This window comes from Musca domestica, unplaced genomic scaffold (genome assembly GCF_030504385.1).
Source record: "Musca domestica strain aabys unplaced genomic scaffold, Musca_domestica.polishedcontigs.V.1.1 13, whole genome shotgun sequence".
NCBI classification, from domain to species: Eukaryota; Metazoa; Arthropoda; class Insecta; order Diptera; family Muscidae; genus Musca; species Musca domestica.
The window spans coordinates 8,697,919-8,720,633 of record NW_026712172.1 but is presented as its reverse complement, the minus strand read 5'-3'; the positions used below and the strand labels follow the sequence as shown (position 1 = coordinate 8,720,633).

The following is a 22,715-nucleotide window of genomic DNA, read 5'->3' as shown; positions in this document are numbered from 1 at the left end:
TTCTTTGAAGTTGAGCAACCTTTCTTATTGAGTCATGGCTATAACCATGGTACCATGGTACAATGAATTCAAGGTAGGGCAGAACTACCATATGATTTCAAATTTTTTATTTTCTTGGCTTAATATGTCATCTTTATTTGTTTATGTAGGTGTTTTCTTTTCAATAACAAAAAAAATTGTTCAGAAAATATTCAAATTCGGGTGTTTTCAAAATGTTTATTTCAACGTATGCATCTACAAAATCTAGAGTTTTTGTAGCGAAATAATCTTTTAGAGATATATAGTACATGATTTTGAAAAGAAGTTTTGACCTTTCATTCAGTTATCGCGTTTTTCAATTTTTCATTCAAAATAAATGCAACAAGTTGTTTGATTTTTTATTGTTTTGATACTAATTCTGACATTACAAGCCAAACAGGTAGACCTCTATACTTGCAATTTTTTCAAAGTTGACCTACCTTCTCTTCATTGTACCATGCATGGTACAATGAATTCAAGGTAGGGCAGAACTACCATATGATTTCAATTTTTTTATTTTTCTGGCTTAATATGTCAACTTCATTTGCTTATGTGTGTGTCTTCTTTTCAATAATAAAAAAATTGTTCAGAAAATATTCAAATTCGGGTGTTTTCAAAATGCTTATTGCAACGTATGCATCCACAAAATCTACAGTTTTTGTCGCGAAATAAACCATAAGAGATGTATAGAACATGATTTTGAAAAGAAATGTTGACCTTTTATTCAGTTATCGCGGTTTTCAATTATTTATTCAAAATAAATGCAACAAGTTGTTTGATTTTTTATTGTTTTGATACTAATTTTTACATTACAAGCCAAACAGGTAGACCTCTATACTTGCATTTTTTTCAAAGTTGACCTACCTTCTTTTCATTGTACTATGGCTATAACTATATTTGATATTTTTTCAATTTCAATTTTCACCAAATATGACATACTTGCTTCTAGACAATGTTCGGGTGTATCGGCCAAAATTCAATCTAATCGTGCTTTTTGAACAGGATTCGTCCTTTTTGCCTGCTTTGCCAACTTCCTTCTTCCTCACAAAATGTTTTTTTTTTTTATAAATTGCTCACAACTTTTTTATATTATTAATTTTTTTCTCATTAGTTATAAATTTATTTAAAAAATTTCGAAGATATGTTATACATCTAAAAATTTCTGTTTATATTATAAACTATTTAAACTTACAATTATTAATTTTATTTTATACTTTTTGTCACTAAATTGTTCACATTATTATTTATTTGTAGATTCTTAATTTAATTATATTTATTATTAGTTTAATTATCTTATTTTTATTTTTCTTTTTTTGTTTAAAATCAACAAAACCAGTTTCAGTTATTAAAAAACAAATAGGGTTTCGTTTACACATATCAAATAAGGGGAGAATAGGAGGACGTTGCCTTATTGCATTTCATTTACATTTTTTTTTTTTTTGTTAATATCTCAAGACGAATAAACATAAATTTCAAAACAAATTTGAATACTATATATAAAAATAGTTTTACATTAATGTATGGAGAGAATTATTGTTATTTTTTTATTTTAAATATAAAACAATGTCATAAAAAATATTTCCTTATAATAGCTGAGATATAGATAAAAACATAGTTTTGGGTTTAACTGTGAAGACATCAATGAAATTATCTTGCCCTTCCAGGTGGGGAATGCACATCCCACCATGATAAACATTTTGATGGGATTTTATTTGATCTGGGTATTGGGTATGTAGCGGACTTTCACTTGATTGCCCAGCAGCAGTTGTTGTTGTTGATCCAGTTGTTGCTGCTGCTGTTGGTCCAATTGTTGCTGAGCATGCTGTTGGGCCTGTTGTTGCTGCTGTTGGGCGGCCGCCGCTGCTGCTGCTTGCTGGGCAGCTTGTTGGGCTGCTTGCTGGGCCTGTTGTTGAACTTGCTGCAGTAGTTGTTGCTGGGCCTGCTGTTGGGCCTGTTGTTGCTGTTGCAGGTGTTGATTGATCTGTTGCGGTATTGACAACCCACTGACATTGCTCAAAACGCTTTGATTATAAGGCAGAACATCATTTATATCGACTTTGATCAACGATGGTATATTCAATGCATTAGCCTTTGATTTATTTTTAGGAGGACGACCACCTATGAGAGAAACAAAACGGGCACAATTGAACCGAGGGGGGAAGAGAATGTGAGAGAGAGAGAGAAAGATAAAGAGAAACAGGTGAGTTGAAAATAAGGGGGCCATAGGGTAAAGAAAAAAAAATATTGAGATTTGGTTTGGTGGTTATGGTTTGTATTTATCGATTCCGGAAACATGGTCAACAGAGTTACAGTGAAGTATCCACGGAAGGGACTTGGGTAAGGGGAAAGGGTATTCGATTGCAAAATAGTCAAATGGAAAACACAGGAGGGATGAGGAGCAAAGAGAAAATCAAAAATATTAATAAATCATGAATGCAGAGCATGAAAAGAAATAAATAAAGAAAAAGAGATGCAGTAGAATTGTGACAATTTGTAAGGCTTACTTCGATATTTGGTTCTTTGCATCTTACAAACTGTCCAAATTCAACTGCATGTTTCAAAAAAAGTTAAAAAAGTTTAATTATTTAAAAAAAAAACAAATTACTTTAATTAGTATTGAAAATATTAGTCCTAAAAAATATGTTATTTAAAATTATTTTGTTTATTTCCATATCGAATAAAGAGAAAACATGTTATCGTATACATTATTTTCTTATGAAAATCTTAAAAATAATTCATAAAGCCATGTGTAAGAAAATTTAAAAGTATTATTAAATAATTTGTTAGTATATTTTTTTAGAAACCATTATAAAGTCTTTAAAGAAATAAAAAATCTCAAAATAAGAGGCCACATTAAAAAATTTAAAGCAATAAACTAATGATCATTAAAAGAAATGAGGTATATTTTCGGAGATATTTTCGGAAAAATGCCAATCGCAGAAAACAAAAAAACCAAAGATAAGAGATTTTTGAAGTCAATTTGCAGACGTATAATTGTTGAAATAAAAAAATTGGGTACAAAATCGTAAAATTCAAAGTCCTCACACATATGAGTTAAATTAAGTTCAATTAAATGTTCTGTTAATAAAATAACCTGAATCAGATATCTATATAAGAATAAGATGAACATACAAGTAGAGCTATCGTGACAAAATGAAATACTCAACGTCAAGCCTCATAGAATTATTGAGTTTTTATGACGCCTTAACGGCTATGCTATTCTAAATAAATCTGTAGGAAAATGTTTTGTTGAATTGTAGTCCCCTTTGTCTTTGAAGGAACACTATAGGTATGTGAAGTTTTTGAGACTTTATTGGGTTTCTACATCCAACTTCAAAAACTTAGGCAAACATGCCGAAATATAGGGCACAAGTGAAATGTTCAACGTCAAGGACTCATAGGATTATTGAGATTTTATAGCGGCCATACTATTCTACAGAAATCTGCAGGGATATTTTCGATCAAATTCATTTTTTATTGAATTCCAGGCCTCTTTGTCTTTGAAGGAGTAGGTGAAGGTTTTGAGACTTCATCCGATTTCTACATCCAACTTGCCAACTTAGACAAACATACCGAAATACGGGGTACAAGTGATATGTTCAACGTCAAGGACTCATAGGATTATTGAGTTTTTATAGTGATTTAGGGATATTTTCTATTTTCTTCTATACTACAGATTTAGAACCTGCTGGGGGATGGAAGCTATGGGTAACACTTCTGTGATTACCTAAACAAATCTTTATAGTTTTTGTCCAACTAACTTTGGAACATATTGGCCGAGAAATGATGAAAATGTTCAAAATGCCTTTTCAGCAAGCGAACATGCCACCATACTACGTGGTATCTCTCATCTCACTCCTGAGTATTCATGAGGACAGATTATCAAAATAGACGATTGATGGGTGATGGATCTTCCAGGGACGTGATCCACACCGGTCATATGGTCAAGACCCGTTGGAACTATGAGCGCATTGTTTTGCTATGCTTACAACATTTCTGCATTAAATATCCCTAAGAAAGGAAGACCATACCGGAGCTAAGGAGGGAACAACATTTGGCCTTATATTTCAATGCGGATATGTTTGCACATCCAATGCGGATATGTTCGCACATTCAGGAAGTGAAAAGTGACTCATTTAATATTGTAGCGGATGATTTCAGATGAATGTTCCGGAAGCATTTGTTGATGATGACTCCTCTATGAATCTAGCAGTTAGGTCGTTAGCTGGTGGTGGTGGTTTAAAATGGGAAAGGATTCAGTCTTGTCTCCCATTTTAATCGTGCGACATATGATCTGCTGGCCTTGGTATCCACGTAGACTTGCCAAGCATAAAGGTAATTGGAAGGTGACCACGTGTCATCACTTGAGATGGTTGTAATTTCGGCCGGGCCGAGCTTTGAATACCCTCCACCATTTGCAACGAATTTGGCAATTCTCAAAAACAATAAAATCCGTTAAAAATTCTGTTAAATCTTAAAAATGCCGAATGAAGCTGTTATCTTTGGGTATATTCAATTACCAATTAAGACAATTTTCTGTCTTAGGCTGTAGTATCCATTATGAACTTCAAAAAATAAATTTGAAACAATATCGTAGAATAATGTCGCTAAAATCATCAAAATACCGAATATCACGAGGTATCCTTTATATGGGGGCTATACCTAAACGAGGACCTACACGGCCCATTTTCAATACCAAAAGTCCTGCAGACATAAGTTACATTTGAGTAAAATTTCATCAATCTACTTCAATTTGTTCCACAGACGGACGGACATCGCTAAATCGACATAGAATTTTATGCTGATCAAGAATAAAAATCCTTTGTGGGATCTTACAAATGTAATGACAAACTTAATATACCCTCCATACTATGGTGGAGGGTTTAAAAATAGCAGTTGTAGTCACAATGGCTCGTTTTGGCGGATGCCACTGGTTAAAGACATTCGCAATCGAAGTCCCAAAACTTTTTTCACAGGCAAAACGAAAGCGAAATCAGAATAAACCCCTTTAGCCTTCCAGATACCTAAAATTGTTTTTAAGGTTATTCATAGTTTTGCGACTGTGGCCAGGTATCGCATGACTATTGCACAAGGGGTTAATATGGTTTAGATTTGGAGATGACTGCCTCAATCGAACAGAATGTAAATGGGAAGGATTGTAAATGTCGATTAAAATTATTTTTATTCCGATAACAGTTCACGTGGCCGTGTTTTTTAATGACGGATATTCAAAAAATTGTCTATGTTAGGAACTTTGCATGCATCTGCTTGCTGCATGTTACTAAAGCAGTAATTAGGAGATTATAGTCGAAATCGGGAGTAGGGATGGACTAAATATAAAAATGTTCGCAACACTTGTATATTTGTCTGTCAGCACGCGCCACCCAAGAATGGTTACAAAATGAGGTTCCTCACTTCATTTCCAGCACACAATGGCCACCAAAATCTCCGGATACCAATCCGTTGGACTATTGTGTCTAGAGTTTTTTGGAAAGCAAGGTTGGCACAAAAAAAAAAACAAAGTGTCGATCACCTCAAGCAAGTGCTTCGCCGCGAATGGGCCAAAATACCGATGAGCAACATTCGGGCATCGTGTGACGGTTCCATTGGACATTTGAAGGCCATAATTCGTGCCAAAGGTGACCGAACAAATCTAAACTTGTTTTAAAATTTGATGATATTTTGCGACATTTTTTTTGCTTTCATTTAATAAAATTTAAAAACTATGGCGTTTGACTTTGTTGCAGTTTTTTTATCTCACAATTCTTGCAGAAGATTGCATTTACTTGTCTCAGCATCTTAAAATGGACTAAAAAGCTTATTATCTCTAAGAGCGCTCTATAGAAGAGATGGAACGGATGAAATTATCCGAGTACATCTATCTGGATGGTAGTTGATGCAAAATTTAACGTTAAAACTAAATACCTTTAAAATTGCCTTAAATGGAGAGTAAGTAATCTATCGAACCTCATGCATAACTATTCAGCTTAGAATATTTTAGTTGAATAATAAAAAAGTTTAAATCTTAAATAATCCCATAAAATCCTTAATCGGGCAAAAAACCTTTGAATTTGTTTTTTTTTTTTTTTTTTTTCAACATTCATCTACTTCATTATCTCTAGCACATATCAATATACATCTGTTGTAATGTAATTAGAAAAAATTTCAAATTTATTCTATAAAATTTTATACATATTTTTGTATAAATTATATATTGTTTATACACTTAACTTAATTTGCATTTAAAACTGATGATCGTTAAATTTTCAACTTCTCTCACATCCATTTACCAATTACACTAAATTGTTGGTGTAAAACATAGAAATAATGGAGAAAAAAAAGAAATACAAGAAAAAAGGACATAATGCACAAAGAAAAAGGAGTTGAGGTATGATATTGGGGGTAATGGGAGTAGGTTGATGGTAACAAATTTCCATTTGCCGCTAAATAAAAATTATCAAACAATAGAAGACTTCCAAAAATCTCCATCTTTAAGCGCGTTTAGATTTTGAATATGATGTTATGTTGTTTGTTAATATAGAAGAAGAATTATTTTCTTAATTCAAAAGAGAGAAAAAAAATAATAATGAGGATATTGGGACATATTTTCTTGTTTTTACAATTGCGGGGATTTGTTAGGTGGGGCGCAGGGATATAATTTTAGTTGTTTTTTTTTTTCCTTAGGATAGAGGTGTTTTTATAATTCATTGTTTTCTGTTTTATGTGTGTGTGTGGTTTTTACGAATCATCATCTTCGTCTTTTATAAACATACGTTGGGGAGCGTGTTGTAGCGATAGCGGTTGGCCGACCATTGCCAATGGTTGCTGAGGCGGTTGCAGTGTGATGCATTTCTTAGATCGTTTTGGAGGCGGTAGTTCTGTATGTGAATGACTATTTAACAAATGTTTCGAGAGATGTTGGCGAACAGCAAAGGCCTCATTACAACTGGCCACAGGGCAAGTGAGGTATCTATATGGGGGATGGTAAAGAGAAAAAGAAATTAATTAGTAACAATTTTAATATATGAATAACATTTAAATAATTTATTGGATTTCTACGTAAAAACCATATGTTGGGATTAGCATATTGCAAAATTTAGAAATCGAGACGGAATTTTTTTATTTGATTTTGGTGTGACTAAAACATACTTAAAAAAGTCCCACAATAGTCTACAAAAATATATTTTATTTATCTATAGAAGACCCTGAGAATGAGGTATTTTGTTAAAAGGAGACCCTAAAAGAATTCCATCCGCAGATGGACTGCAAAAGCTTTTTTATTGTGAGAAAAGCTTTTAGGAATAATGTATGCATGCATGACTCTTGATGCTCTTCTACAAAAGGCTTTATAGTCTTTCACTCTGCGTGCAGAGCTTGAAGACTTTGAAAGGTCCTCAAAAGATCTTATGGCCACAGAACAGGCTCATCAAGAGGTTCTCTTAGTACAATTACCCCTCAGAAGTTCTTCTTTATATCTACAATAGCTTTTTGGGATGCATGCTATCAAAGTGACCCATTTTACTATAGTAAGCCCATTATAGCCATCAAAAGACTCAATGAAAAAGTTATGGTCAGGTCATAGAAGTTATTTTTAAAATAACTTCTGGGGAAAATATTCCAGACATAAAACAAGGAAACTGATGAGGATTGATGGCTTTTTCCGAAACCTAGGTATTCCCTGCCTTACACCCTGGTAAACATTACCATCGTTCTCCACTAATAAACAAACGTTGTTTTTATAAAAACAACAATAATGGGATTAAGCCTGACCATTTTGAAACAACAAAATACTATACAAAGAAGGCAACACTTTTCGAAAAAGTTTGTACCTAAGTCTACCATTAATATATAAAATTATATATGCCCCGTGAAGGATAGAGGACCTATGGATAGAGAGCCTAAAAATGATCAAACATCCATAGAGGATATGTAAAAGTTGTAGCCTGTCTATCCATAACAATTTTGCAAAATTTCTTCTATCTGTGAAAGACCAGAAAATGTCTTCTTTCAACAGAAGACAAGAACCTCTTCTCATTACAGAATGACTGTGTAGCAATATTTTATACCTACAGAATATATGTAAAAGATTTAAATATATAGAAAAGAGGTAAAGGGTCTCCCAACAATAGAAGACTTTCAAGAAGCAACTTAAGTGCCGAGGACCATCAAGATTTTTTTTATTTTTTTAAAGGCTCTCAAAACAATACAGATATTCCAAAGAGTCTAAAATCTTTAGAAGCAAAAAAAAATATTACATTTTTCTTTCCTTTAAAAAAATATCCTCTTGAATATTTTCTGTAAATGAGAGCCCTTTTTCTCTATTTATAGAAGATACCCAAGATTGTCCTTGTAGAGCTATTATATTTATGGAAATCAGTCATGAAGTTTTCTCTCTATTAGAGCATTTAAGATGTATTCAACTTAAAGAAAAACCTAAAAATGAGTTTCTATTTTAAAAAAAAACTTTCACGAGGCCCTTTATGCAAAATGCCTCTTAAAGGACATTTTGTAGTCCCTGAGAATGATATATATTTCGGAAACTTTTAAGAGGAATGTGGGGGACTCTCAAGAGTGATAATTGTCATGGAGGTGGTCTGATAGATAGACGATCCACAAGATGGCTTCTGAAAAATGGACGATCGATAAGGATTTTCTTATTTTATGAGACCCTCAAAAGGTCTTTTTGCCTATAAGTCTTCAATGTGAAAATAAATACTCTCAGTAGGGTCATCCAGAATATTTCTATATAAGGAATCCCTTTTAGGTTTCTAACTACAAAGACTGGGTTAAATTCTTCTGACTATAGGAGATCCTTATAGGCGTTTCCTGCCGTTAAAATTCACACGCTGAAAGATTGCGGAAAGAAAAATGAGTTCTTTGAAAACACTGGCTTTCTTTAGGCATATTAACAGGGACTTGCTCCATTATAGCTCACAACAAAATCAATTATTTTTTTCTAAAAAGCTTGTTTTAGAAACAAGAATCGAAAATTTGGCCATCGACTCAATTCTTCGATTATTCTAAATTTAATATAACTAAGCGTTTTTGGTTCTTTAGCCAGCACCTGCCCTCTAAATGACGTTGTTCATGCTTCTTTAGCAATGACTCCTGATTAAACGAACTCGGACATATATTGCATTTGTATTTGAATTCTTCGTGCATCTTGAGGTGGGTCTCCAAATGGGTCTGTTGCAAGAATTTCTCGTCGCATTTCGTGCACTCGAATGGATATTGCAGGCCGTGGGTTTTCATGTGCGTGTGCAGCTGGGATTGCTGTTTGAACGTCTTCTCCGGACAACGGGGGCAATAGTAGCCGGTGATGCCCGCATGCGCTTGCAGATGCTGATTCAGTGAGGTGACCTGGGTGAATTTCTTCGGACATTGATTGCAACAGTATTGCTGGACTTTGTGGTGGGTTTTCATGTGATTGTTGAGATTAGTGACCTGGGCAAAGGAGCGTCCACACTCCGGTTCAATGCACACAAATGGTCTTTCGCCCGTGTGTAAACGCCGGTGATTGTTGAGGTTCGTAATCTGGCCGGGTGAAGAGAGGAACAATTTATTTGGTAAGACATATAAAATCAAATGTCTACAACCACTCACCTGGGTAAATGTTTTGCCACAATCCACGCACACATAGGGTCGGTCGTTGGTGTGAATGCGTTCATGGTTCCGTAAATTGGCCGCTTGAGTAAAACCTAAATGTGGATTTTAACCAAATACGCATATACATTTGGTGGGAATTGTTGGGGAAATACGACGAAATGGTTGGTTTAGTATTTGAAATTTTGGTTTCACATTTTTTTAATACTTCTATCTTTCGATTTACCTTTATTACAATAATTACAAACAAATTTCCTTTCGGCCGCATGATTGCGTATGTGTGTTATCAACGAAGATTTCCGCGAAAACGTCTTATTACACAGAGGACATGAGCCTTCTTCGTTAAATATTAGGTCCACCTAAAGAATAAAATTTTGCGTAAGATTTAGGATAGAAGGAAAGATGATAGTAGATGTGTGTGTGTGACATGTATGTGTGTGTATGTTAGAGTTGGTGTATGTGTGTGTGATTCATTAGCAAGTTTTTTTTCTAGAGATGTATGGATGTGTGACTAAATGTGAGTGTGAAAAAGTACAGCAAGAGATTTGGGGGGTTTTCTTTGTGTGAAAATAAATACTATTTTTGATTTTGTCTTTTTTCGTTCGCGTATTGTGCGATTGCGAATCTCTCAAATATTGTTATGCTTCGACATATTTTTTTTTTTTTTGTTTGATATTTTTCGAAATTACATTTTGTCATTTAAACTATTACAGAAACAATATATTGCCATGCAAATTTTCAATGTAAGCTTAGAGCTTTTACAAAGGATTTAATAAAATAATGTTTTTTGTTTTTTTTTTCAAAACTTTAAATATTTTTTTATATATAAAATTTAGTTTGCTTTATAATTTCGAATTTAATTTAAGTTTTCTGAAAATTCTGGGGAAATTGACATTTATTACTTAATTAATTATTCTTAATTATTAATTTTTCTAAGTACTCAGTGCTACATGCAACATCTTAAGATGGGGAAAATATGACAAAGACTCTGGGAATAACTAAAATCAGGGGTATAATTCTAGAACGCCTGTACCAAAAGGTAAACCTATATTGATAGTTTTTTGTAAAAAAACATTTCTACATAACAGAAGCTCAAAATGCCAACATTTGGCTAAATTAAATGGAAAACATGGGCAAAACGTAAACAATATTTGAAATCGGAGTTATCCTAACAAGGGGAGTATTCCAAAAAAAGGCCCGATATGACCATTTTCTGTACCAATTATTCTGGATATAATCTAATGATTTTTATAAAATTTCAAAGCTTTATCTTAAATATTGTCAAATATATCTCAAACTATAGGGGTCCCTCCTTTATTCATGGTCAAATCGAAATAAAAGCCTAAGCCGAAACTCCTTTGGGTCTGCGATCTATAAACGAGTACTATCGGGGGTCTACTTGGCATTTTCCACAACGCAGATTGGCTATTGTAACGTGAAACTATAAGAAAGATTGCAGCGATTTGGAAAAAATGATAAATTTTTCAGAAATAAAAATTTTCAGAATAATAAGAATTTATGCTATTTTTTATGGTACATATTAAGTATACAAATTCCAGTGCATCAGAGACTCACAATGAAATTTGATTTAGAATAATTCTTACTCTGATACTTTCCCCAAACAATGAAATATAATTGGAAATTTTGACTCGGATTGGATATGTGCATGTGAAAGCAAAGACATTATTTTCACTTTTAGTATATCAATTTTGAATGTAAATTCCATACAAAACTATTGTACCTAGATACATGGTTTATTCTAAGATTTATAGTGAAATTTTGTGGAGAACATTTTTTCTTTTAACAACTTCCGCCTAAAATGAAATTTTATGTTACTTTCAGGCGTCAACTGGAAAAAAAAGCCCGAAAAAAATCAAGAAGTATTTTCGATTTTGTTTTGGGAACTTTGATGGAAATATTTTTTTGACACACCGTGGAAATAGAGATTTCTTTTCTTTGGTAGCTTATAGTTTTGATAAGGAATAATTTTGTCTGTTACGCCTTCCTTCCAAAATGATACTTTATTGGAGATTTTTACACAAAATCACATAAAGTACTTCTTTAGCCCTAAAATGTGTTTTTAATAAATATGGATTCCTGGCGTTTAGGTAAGATTTAGACTCTTAGTGTCTTCTAGGACATGTCGTAAAATTTCATGACTAATAATTTTGTGGAATGTGTTGACTTGCTACGATACAGTTTAAAGGAAGTTTTTAAGCGTATTAGCCATTTTGTCGACTCGATTAAGTGGAAAAAAATCCTCGTATTTTTATCTGAAATATTGCCAAAGACACTATATACAAAAAACGCAAGGATTCCGTGGAATCCTATCCGAAAATTTCCAAATGTTTGGAAGAGGGGGAAATTGTCCCCCCTACGTTGAATACTTTTCGTTGTAAACTTTCACGTATCTTCTTCTTAGCTCTTCTTTCATAATTTGCTGGATTTTCGCCGTTATTAATTAAAATTTTTAAATTTTGTCGCACAGTGATATTATTTTAGAAATCTTATAATTGTCTGGCTGAGTCTGCCACCTCATACCAAATCTTTCAGAATGATTTTTTTTTAATAATATCCTATTTTAGATGAGCTTTTTAGAGTGTTAAGATTAAACAATATATAACGATCCCGACGTTTAATTACTAAAATATCCTTGTATTGTTAAATGTCTAAAAGGGTTCTCTACTACTCTTACTGACATCCATCCTTACGTTTAACAATTTTGACATATAAAAATGTTTATTTTACAGCCATACAATTAAAAATTTCTCATCTCTGAAGTAAATCTTAAAAATATATAATACAAAATGGGGACCTACACTGTAGGACTGTAGTGTTATTAAAAACAATTATATAAATATGTTTTGTTGATTGCTTAAGTCTGGAGTATTCTGCCATTGCCTTAACTTCATACTCTCTCTATTATTTATACAGTTTCAGATAAATTTTGGAAGATCCACTAATTTCATGAGACGGAAAGAAGATGTTTGAGGCAAATATAGACTTTTCTTGGCCCCATTTTCCCCCATAAACCCATTTTTTTCTTTCCTATAATCTATTTGACATTTTTTAGCACTGAACTTTAATTGGTCTACTTATAAGCTATTTACATTGTAGTACAGTTTTTAATATAAAACATCAACATTTTGAATTACCGATTAAAATAATAGCTTTGCTCTTTTTTACACTACTTTATTTGGTGAAAATATTTTTGTTTTGATTTCTTCTGTAAAGCTCTTCTGAGCTCAGATAAAATGCATCCATATTCTAAAAATTACCGAATTGGGATTAAGTTAATTTTTAATATTTTGGTAAAAAAAAAAAACAGAATATTTGAACATGAACAAAAGAAAGCGATTAAGTTCAAACTACCAAAAATAGGGAGGTACTGTTGTAAGCAGGCGGACTGTTCCGCAAGAAGGTGCAGTGCATACTAAGAAACCTTCACACTTCAAACAATTTCGTTGGGCAATGTGGCAAAATTTATTCAACTACTTCATGTCAGGAGGTACCGTTTAATGGGGCCTATCTGATATTGATCTTCGATATAGCCCTCCCTTGAATTTGATCTGTCAAAATACAGCTCTATGCGAAATCTTAGCCACCTATCGCAAGTCGTTTGAACTCTAGCGCGATTTCAATAGACGGACGGACATGGCTTAATAAACTTAAAATTTATATAATTGGACTAAGAATATTTCGATGAGTTACAAAAGGAAGGATAATCTTAATATGACCTAGTTAGTATGATAGATGGTAAAATAAAAGCACTAAACATCTATCTATCACTGCGAATCGAAATACTGCCACATTCAATATTTTTCAAATTATAAACGTTGACATAACAAGCTTGGGTGGGTGATGTTATTAGCTGGATGTGGTTCTATGTTAATCAGTCTGTCAATAGATTTGTCTAGTAGATATAATATCGACAGTTTTCGAAGATCTTACTTCAAGAAAGCTGGTGGCAATAATTAAATAATTGGCAGCTGATCATCATCAGTCTAAATTTTGACAGTGGTTTTAGAACACAGGAATTGTTTCTGAGTGAACCATTTACATGAGGAGGCGAAGGTCCTTCCGGTACGTCAGCATAACCATATGTGTTCGTTGCAGTGCTTATGTGTGTCATCGTGGAGTCATCCAAACCATCATATGGTGGATTAAACTCCCCATTCTGGGGTGTCAGGAAGGTTTTATATATAATCTAGAGAGGGGGAGGTCCAACGCTATACGAGAAAACCTCTAGATTCTCGAAATCCACCCTCCATCTATTGCAACTGAAGAACGTCGGCTGTTTAGACAATCAATGGTAGTTTTAGCGCAATTACGTTGAGGATGGTGCCGTCGCCTCAAGTCGTATTTTCGAAAATTCCGAATATGTGTGCCCGGTGTGTGATACTCATCCAACCGGTCAAATTTTTGGATCTGGACAATGGTTTCTAAAATATCTGCTAGACAATCGCTGAATTTTCAGCTACCATCATAATTTTTTGCAGGAGTGAAATCTTCAGTTAACTCTGTCAAAGTATACGATAAGGATTCACATTCTGAACGAGAGAAGCAAACATTGGGCTTGATATTTAATTCAAAGATCCTTGGGGAAGTCTTTGACGTTATCCAAAGAGAATCACAAATTCAACAAAGATCAGCTCACTATTAGATCTGTTTGTGGTACTTCTTCTATCATTAAAGCACTTCTATTCAGTAGACAGTCCAAGGGAGATGTAAAAATCATCTCAACATTTATATATGGTGTCTTCGATGAAAATTTTGCAAAATAGATATTGAAACACATCTGACCTTTTTGCTGAGACTCCTAATACAACATGTACTTTTCACCATAGTTTCATAGTGTAAAGAAGAGCAAAAATCAAATTCTAGAATAAATTTCGATCGAAATGAATTTGTATACTTAAGAATAGCAGTGTTATAATAACATTACAATATCATTAGTCAAACGTATAGGTTTATATAGACATTTCATAATAAATATAAAATAATAATTTCATTGTATACTCTTATAACAGGAATCTCGTAGAGACAGAAAAAACCGACTTTTATGGCAAGACGGGAGATGAATGAGGCAAATGTAAATTCTTCTTCATCTGTCTTTTAAAAAATCATTTTTTCCTCTTTGTTTGTGAGATTTCGGAATAGTAATTTAAATATTTTTATAAAGTCTGGTTGCTTCTAAGAAAATTATTTTAAAAACTAAGTTTTTGCTTTAATGATTGGAACAACTAAACAGTACATTCTGGAGGAATTTAAAGGCTGTTTATAAAGTTTAGATATTTTTTAACACCGACATTTTAGATGCGTTTTGATAATGGTGATTTTTATCATATTCACTTTCTTATCAGCAACCAGAATTTGTAACAAGAAAGAATTATAAAATATATTATTTATAGATTTATAGAATTTTTTAAAAACTTAGAATATTGTAGCGAAAAAATACATTTTTAGGGTTTTTATAAAATTTTGAGTTATAAAAAACATATTGAAAGCAATAAAGATCATTATAAATCTTTTCTTTTTCTTTAATCGTTATGACATTACTTTACAAAATTATACATTATTTTGTAGCTATCATTGAAAAAGGGTTGTACATATTTAAAACATATAAGGATATCTTTTAAATTTTCCTTACGTAATCATGTTTATATTGATTTTATGAAACATTTTTTTTGTTTTCTCCTCCAAATAGTTAAATTGTTTGTTGTTAATAGAGTTTGTTATATATATAACTGTTAATAAAATGTTAATTTTTTGGGGGGTTTAGTCATGTGTTAGGGGTGGTATTATAAGATTTGTGTTATGTGTTAAAATATTTAGTATATATTATATATAGATTTAAATTAAATATTTAAAAATCCTTTTCCATTGGAGCCAACACTCCAATCGTTTACCATAGATCCATGTCTAAATACTCTTCATAAAGGTTAGAAAATACAAGCAAAAAAACTAGTTTATACAGTACTTTTTCATTAGAGATCTCTAAATAGATGGAAGAAGAACGTGATATAAAGGGATTTTGCGATGATGACATTGTTGTGATTTACAAAATAGCCTGGGGACCACATGTCCTTGCCAAAGCCTCTAGGATAGCTCTTTCTCCTTAATTCTTTGATGCAAGCAGCTGTAGCTGGCCTATATACTGAATACATATGTTACCAGAATAGACAGATAGGAAAAGACAAAAGTAAATATTTTGATTAGTTCATTAACTTAACTAAAGGCAGCAACGAACGAAAGAAACAAAAGTTGAAAAATTAATTACATTATATTCCCCTTTTTTTAGATAAACTGTTATACAGTACTTTTTTCATTTGTTGTGTTTTTTTTCTTGGGTTCAATCCGTTTCTTCTGTTTCGATTTTGATTTTCTGAAAGTGGAAAAAACAATTTCTATACAGCCTGAAAGTAAAGAAGAGCAAACCAAATAGTGATTACTGGATAACTATTCCCTTACCAATTGGAATTACAACGCTACGTACCTGGAGCTCCACATAACCTTCATCCTGATGGGGATTAGGACGATTCAATGTTGTTGCTGTTGTGATTTTTATTGTTTGTAGCATGTAGGGGATATATAATTATATCAGGGTCCAGCCAGCCAGCCAGCAGCTTTGTGTTTAGTCGATCCAAAACGATGTTTTTCTTGTGGGGAACTTCATCTTTTTCATTGATCTTTTATTCCACACATCATCCATTGAGAAATCTCATACAAAAAAAAAAAACGCGAACCTAACCTTCTCTCCTATACTCAAGCCTCACATTTGGTTTGGAAATTTATACAAAAATACATACATACATATATACATAAAATAACTGAAACCAAAAAATACTATGGGATCAAGAGGAACATAAAGTGGGATAAACTGAGTGTCAGAGAATAAAATGAAAAAAATTTTAAGATTTTTATCAAAAACGAAAACTGTTATACAAAGTGTTATACAATCACAAAATGTTAAGTTATGACAATTTTGGATTGGAAAAGTGTTTATAACATGTTATTGAAACTGTTATACACACTTTCATACTGTTATACAAACTGTTATACACATAAATATACAATTTAAATATTGTTCTACTGATTGTTAAGATAATACAATTGTTATACCTAGTTTTTATAGTGTTATACAAACTGTTATACACACGAAATACGCTAAAACAAATACGAAAAAATACTTATAGTCATTGTACCAATCCAGGCGCCTTATTTGTGAAAATCTCTTTCCTACAATTTGACGAACTTTTGTACACTAACCAGCCGCCAGTACCAACATACTGGCCGCCTTTTTTCTCATTTAATTTTTTTATTTTCTTATTTAATTTAAATATTTGTTTTTGTTTTTCAATAAAAATAAAAAAACTGATTTTTATTTGTATACCCTATATTAGCATGCACATTGTATTTTGATGGATGAATTGATGGTTTATTCCTTGAAAGCGTTACTTTTTTATGCTTTTATTTAGTTTTTTTTCAAAATTTTCTCTGCTTTAGTACTAATTTCAGAAACGGTAGAATTTTGTTTTAATTGTTAAGAAAAGGTGATAAATGGAAGTGAGAATCAGTTTCTTTAAACTATTTCATAACTTGACCATTGGACCCGCGTAATACACTCCTACTGGGTGAGATAAAAAAAACTGCAACCAAAGTCAGAAAAAAAGTTATTCGTGATGGAATTAAAGCGCGATAGTGTGATTTCTTTATATTTGGCTGGAAAACCATAAATGGCTATCGTTAGAGCACTTTGTGAAATAAATCTTTTGTGTCTCGTACCATCGCTCGTTACCGTGATACTGGTAGCGCAGCCCGACGACAAGAAAGTGGAATGAAGAAAACAGTAGGGCAATATCACCAGAAATGGTTCGAAAAGTTAAGAAGAGACTTGATCGAAACCCGCGTCGCAGTGGCCGAAAAATAACTCGTGAGCCATCGCAAGATTCTATTCGGCAAATATTGAAAAAGGGGCTTCGGGTAAAGCCATTGAAATTCCAAAAAGTGCAAGAACTTACATCGCAACAGAAAGAAAATAGACTCAAAAGAGCTAAAGAGTTGCTTCGCTTGGCCGAAAGTGGTGAACTGCCGAATTTGCTTTTCTCCGATGAGAAAACATTCATTGTCCAGCAGTTTGTAAACAAAAAAATTTACTTGCCAAAGAGGTCAGCTGAAAATGTGCATCTTCGGTTGACCACCAGAACTCAAGCGCCGGCCATGGTCGCCTTCCGCTCGTATTAATCGACTGTGGCATCAGAATAAATGCAGAATATTATCGTGAAAATACTCTGGAGGGTGTATTAAAGCCTTGGGCATCAGAATAAATACCGAATATTATCGCGAAAATACTCTGGAGGGTGTATTAAAGCCTTGGCATTAAAATAAATGCCGAATATTATCGCAAAAATATTCTGGAGGGCGTATTAAAGCCTTCGGCATTAGAATAAATGCCGAATATTATCGCGAAAATATTCTGAATGGTGTATTAAAGCCTTGGGCATCAGAATAAATGCCGAATATTATCGCGAAAATATTCTGGAGGATGTATTAAAGCCTTGGGCATCAGAATTATTGCCGAATATTGTCGCGAAAATATTCTGGAAGGTGTATTAGAGCCTTGGGCACGCAAATATTTTTGCCGCAGACCTTGGACATTCCAATAGGACTCAACATTATCGCCCTCAGCACGCGCCACCCACGAATGGTTACAAAATGAGGTTCCTCGCTTCATTTCCAGAGCACAATGGCCTACCAAAATGTCGATCACCTCAAGCAAGCGCTTCGCCGGGAACAAGCCAAAATACCGCAGAGCAACATTCGGGCAGCGTATGACAGTTTCATTGGCCGTTTGAAGACCATAGTTCGTGCCAAAGGTGACCAATTCGAACAAATCGAAATTTATTCTAAAATTTGATGCTTTTTCCGGCATTTTTTGCTTTCATTCAATAAAATTTAAAAAATATATATATAAAAGTTATGGTGTTTGACTTTGTTGCAGTTTTTTTTATCTCACCCTGCATGTATATACATTCAGACGCATGAAGACATTGTCCATTTTCGCGCCTTATTTAAGCGTGATACAGACCATTGCAATGTAGAAACTTTGGATATTTATTTGGCATCCTATAAAACCAATTTGACAGTTGTGCAAAAGCCGTCGGCAATTCAAAAAAGAATTTTTTTCCGACGGCTAGAAAAAATTTAATTATTTATAGTAATCAATTTTCAGTTTAATATTGAAATTGATTTCATTGCATTCCGCAAAAATAAAAAGCAGCATGTTTGAGAACAAAGTATGGTTATTTAGAAATATTTGCCTCTTTTTTTTCTTTCCAACAAAAGAATAGTGAAACAAATTTTTTTTCAGAATCTGATATTAGACATCGTAACGACTACTTGAGGCCAACACTTCAGGTAATTGATTGTCCAAAAATTCATCCATCATTAAAGATTGATTAAAATAAATACACATACATAATTAATCCTAATTACGAATAACACTCCACACATCTCATCTTACTGCCAAACACAAAGTCTAGCATAAAATTTTGAAATTTCACTCTTTTTTTCTTGGATTTTCTTAAACAGTAGATTAGTAGGTATAATTGTGTGTCTGTTGGTGTTTACTTTTATAATTTTTTGAGAATGTTTGAGGTTAGTAAAAATATCATAATTTTGTTTTATATATATATACATATAATACTAATAGATATGGAGAAAAAAGTAGCACATATTACTGTAAATATTAGCACTTCAGCTGCATGATTACGTATATGTGAGATCAAGGATGAGTTCCCTGAAAATGTTTTATTACATAAAGGACAAGATACTAAGTCCACCTATGGAAAGAATTTTGTGCAAAAAATGTTCGAAATTAAAGAAAAAGAAAAGAAACATTCGATAGATATATTTTTTTTGGGGGGTGGGGGGCGGTAGTCTTATTTCAAATGGATTTTGTAAATAGTGTTTGTATTTCATTGCGACATTTTAAGTTTCAAAATTGTTATATTTTACGTAATTTTTCAACACTATTTAAAATCAACATTTGAAAAGAGATTATCTTTTGATATATAAAAATTATTTTAGTTTTTTTTATATATATATTTTTTTTGTTGTATATAATACAATTTGAAAATGCAAGCTTAAGTCGTTGTTTCTTTTAACAAAAATCTCCAATGAGATTTTCGGATTTGTAGAGAAACCCAACAGTATCTCGTTTTGAAAAGTAGGTCCCTATAAAATTATGAAATTATAAAAAAAAACACAAGTAAAAAAAGTATCAGTCGGTTTGGCCGACAGATATATATCCTCAGCCAATGTTCGATTATTTAAATAGTTCTCCACTAATAAACAAACGTTGTTTTTAGTGAAACAATAATAATGGGATTGAACCTGACATTTTGCAACTACAAAATTATTTCAAAAAATTTTGTCTTTTGTTTTGATCATTCAAACTGTTGACCCTTTATGGAGTTGGTTCCGAGAGAATACTGTCCATTTCATATCGAACCTAAATAATTATGATATAAATATTGCGATGTGGCAAGTTTGGACTATATCGACTAGTTCCTGCACTTTATATTAGATATGGGATAATTTGTAAAAAATATAGTGGACCTAAGTTCTAAATTTTCATACTTCATCTAATACAAATAAAAATATTGGTATGGACAAACTTACATGAACATCGATTTATATCAAATTTTATGCGAAATCATAAATTCCACATTTATCTCAGGTTTCTGGTTGTCAAAATCTTGAATCCTACATGGGGGAGGTATCAGAAGAAATTGTCCGGTATCAGAAGAAATGGTTCGATATTTGCCATATCTTGTGTTGAAAGAAATATTGAGATGTACCAATGTATGAATGAGCTTCATGGATATTCAAAATTTAGACCCTTTATGGGGGAGGTACCGGAAGAAGTAGGCAGATATATCCAATCTTCACATCAGATCTAGTGTTAGTAGAAATAATAGGATGTGTGAAATATGAAGAGACCGGATGCTACTGAGTTGATGGAAATATTGAGATGTACCAAGTGTGAATCCGATGTTAATTCCGCGCTTCATGAGCTTCATAAATATTCAAAATTTAAACCTTTTATGGGGGAGGTACTTGATAAAGTGGACCGATATATCCCATCTTCACAGCAAATCTAGTGTTAGTAGAAATAATGGGATAAGTGAAATATGAAGACAATCGGAGGCCTATTACGGATTTTATAATCATTTTGGTTATTCAAAACATTGACCCTTTGTGGGGAAGTTACCAGAAGGAATAGCCCGATCTCTACCATCTTTATAACAGAATTTGGGTCAATGGAAATAATTGAGATGTGTCAAGTCTGAATGGAATCGGATATTAATTTCGCGTTTTATGAACACTTTTGGGGAGGTACCAGAGGGAATGGATAGATATATTCCATCTTCACACCAGACCTTGGGTTAATACAAATATTGTGATGTGTGTAATTTGAGGACTATCGGGCAAATAGGATACTCCCTTCGAGAATTATCGTCAGGCAGACGGACGGACGGATTTCGTTCAATGAGACCAAGGGACTAAAACCGTTAATTCGATGAGACGTTTTGGTCATATTAAATGATATAGCCATATGGCTTAGGGTATAATTAAGAATAAATAACTGTGTTTGCACCCTTTTTATGCCTTGAGCTAGGAAAATAAAAAAATACCTTCAGAGGCAAAAAAAACATCAGGAGGTCTTCTATACATAGAATACCCTCAAGGGACGTTCTATCATAGAAGACCCACAAAGGGTCTTCTATAGATTAAAACCCCTCATGGGGTCTTTTATGCATTGAAGAACCTCATGAGGTCTTCTATACATTGAAGATCCTCATAGGGTTTTCTATGCATTGAAGACCCACAAACTCTTTTACTCTTTTTTCTTTACACAGAAACTCCTCATGAGGTTTTCTATACACAGAAACCTATCATGAGGTTTTCTATACACAGAAACCTATCATGAGGTTTTCTATACATAGAAACCCCTCATAAGGACTTCTACACATAAAAAATCCCCAACAGGTCCTCTATACGCAGAAACCCCTCATGACGACTTCTATATATAGAAGAACCTCAAAATGTCTTGAATACATAAAAGGCCCTCAAAAGGTCTACTATACATAAAGAACCCTCAAAAGGTCTTCTATACATGGAAGTCCATCAAGGAGTCATCTATACATAGAAGACCTTCAAAGACCCCCAAAAGGGCTTTTATACATAGGAGACCCACAAGAAATCTTCTATACATATAACACCCTCAAGGGGTCCATTATACATAGAAGACCCTCAAGGGGTCTTCTGCATATAGAAATCCCTTAAGAGGACCCCCATACATAGAAGACCCACAAGAGGTCTTATCTACATAGAAAACCCAGAAAAGAACTTCCATATACATAGAAAATCCTCCACATGTTTTCTATAAATGAAGAGGTCTTATATACATAGATGGACCTCACGATGTCCTCTTCTGACCATGGCAATAAAAAGAGCACAGACAGTCATATTATACAAATTTTGTTTTTAAATAAAATTGACAACAAAATCCATTTGAAATTTACATATTTTTAAAATCAAAATTAAAACTCTATACAATAAAAAAAAAAAAATAAAAATAATTTTTAAAAAATTAAATGTATCTAACAAAAAAATATATGATTATAAGTAAAAACTTAGAAACAAATTTTATATAAATAAACATATTACTTAATCTGAACGATTAAAAAATAAAAAACTAAATAACTTAGGATAAAGATTTCTTAAATATAAAAAATATTATATTTAAAAAAAATATATATTAAAATCAATCATCTCCTGATCATGTTTTTAAAAATTCACATTGTATAAATACTTAATACTTTTGAATGGAAACCAATGTTTCTATTCAATGTTTGTGCGATTTAATGTTTAAATGTTTAAATTTTCTACATATTTTAAAACTTGATATACAATAAAAATTTTGATTTTTTGAAAATTAAACCAGCCAACACTGGTTTATGTCTCAAAATTATATTTTATATACCAGCCAACACTGGTATACTGTTATAATCTTATACCAAAGCCAA

At 32.7% G+C, this 22,715-nt stretch overlaps 1 protein-coding gene and 1 long non-coding RNA gene across 4 annotated transcripts in view; both read right to left on the bottom strand.

Annotated features, from left to right (window-relative positions):
- Positions 1 to 1,221: 1,221 nt before the first annotated feature.
- LOC101898210 (zinc finger protein 69 homolog) overlaps positions 1,222 to 22,715 on the bottom strand; it is an 87,058-nt gene continuing 65,564 nt past the window's right edge. For 2 of the 3 annotated variants that reach the window (XM_059118609.1, XM_059118610.1), the window contains exons 4-8: positions 9,848 to 9,980; positions 9,622 to 9,716; positions 9,083 to 9,552; positions 6,792 to 6,988; positions 1,222 to 2,136 (exon numbers count right to left, since the gene is read on the bottom strand). In XM_059118609.1, the coding sequence (XP_058974592.1) occupies positions 1,727 to 2,136; positions 6,792 to 6,988; positions 9,083 to 9,552; positions 9,622 to 9,716; positions 9,848 to 9,980 (1,305 nt within the window). In that variant the 3' untranslated portion in view covers positions 1,222 to 1,726. The remainder of the gene's footprint in view (positions 2,137 to 6,791; positions 6,989 to 9,082; positions 9,553 to 9,621; positions 9,717 to 9,847; positions 9,981 to 22,715) is intronic. The other variant, XM_059118611.1, reaches the window with a different exon arrangement.
- On the bottom strand, positions 15,176 to 16,946 carry LOC105262111 (uncharacterized). Its single transcript, XR_891665.3, has 3 exons — positions 16,118 to 16,946; positions 15,902 to 16,037; positions 15,176 to 15,778 (listed from the first exon to the last, which is right to left on the bottom strand). It is a non-coding gene; the product is annotated as an uncharacterized LOC105262111 (long non-coding RNA).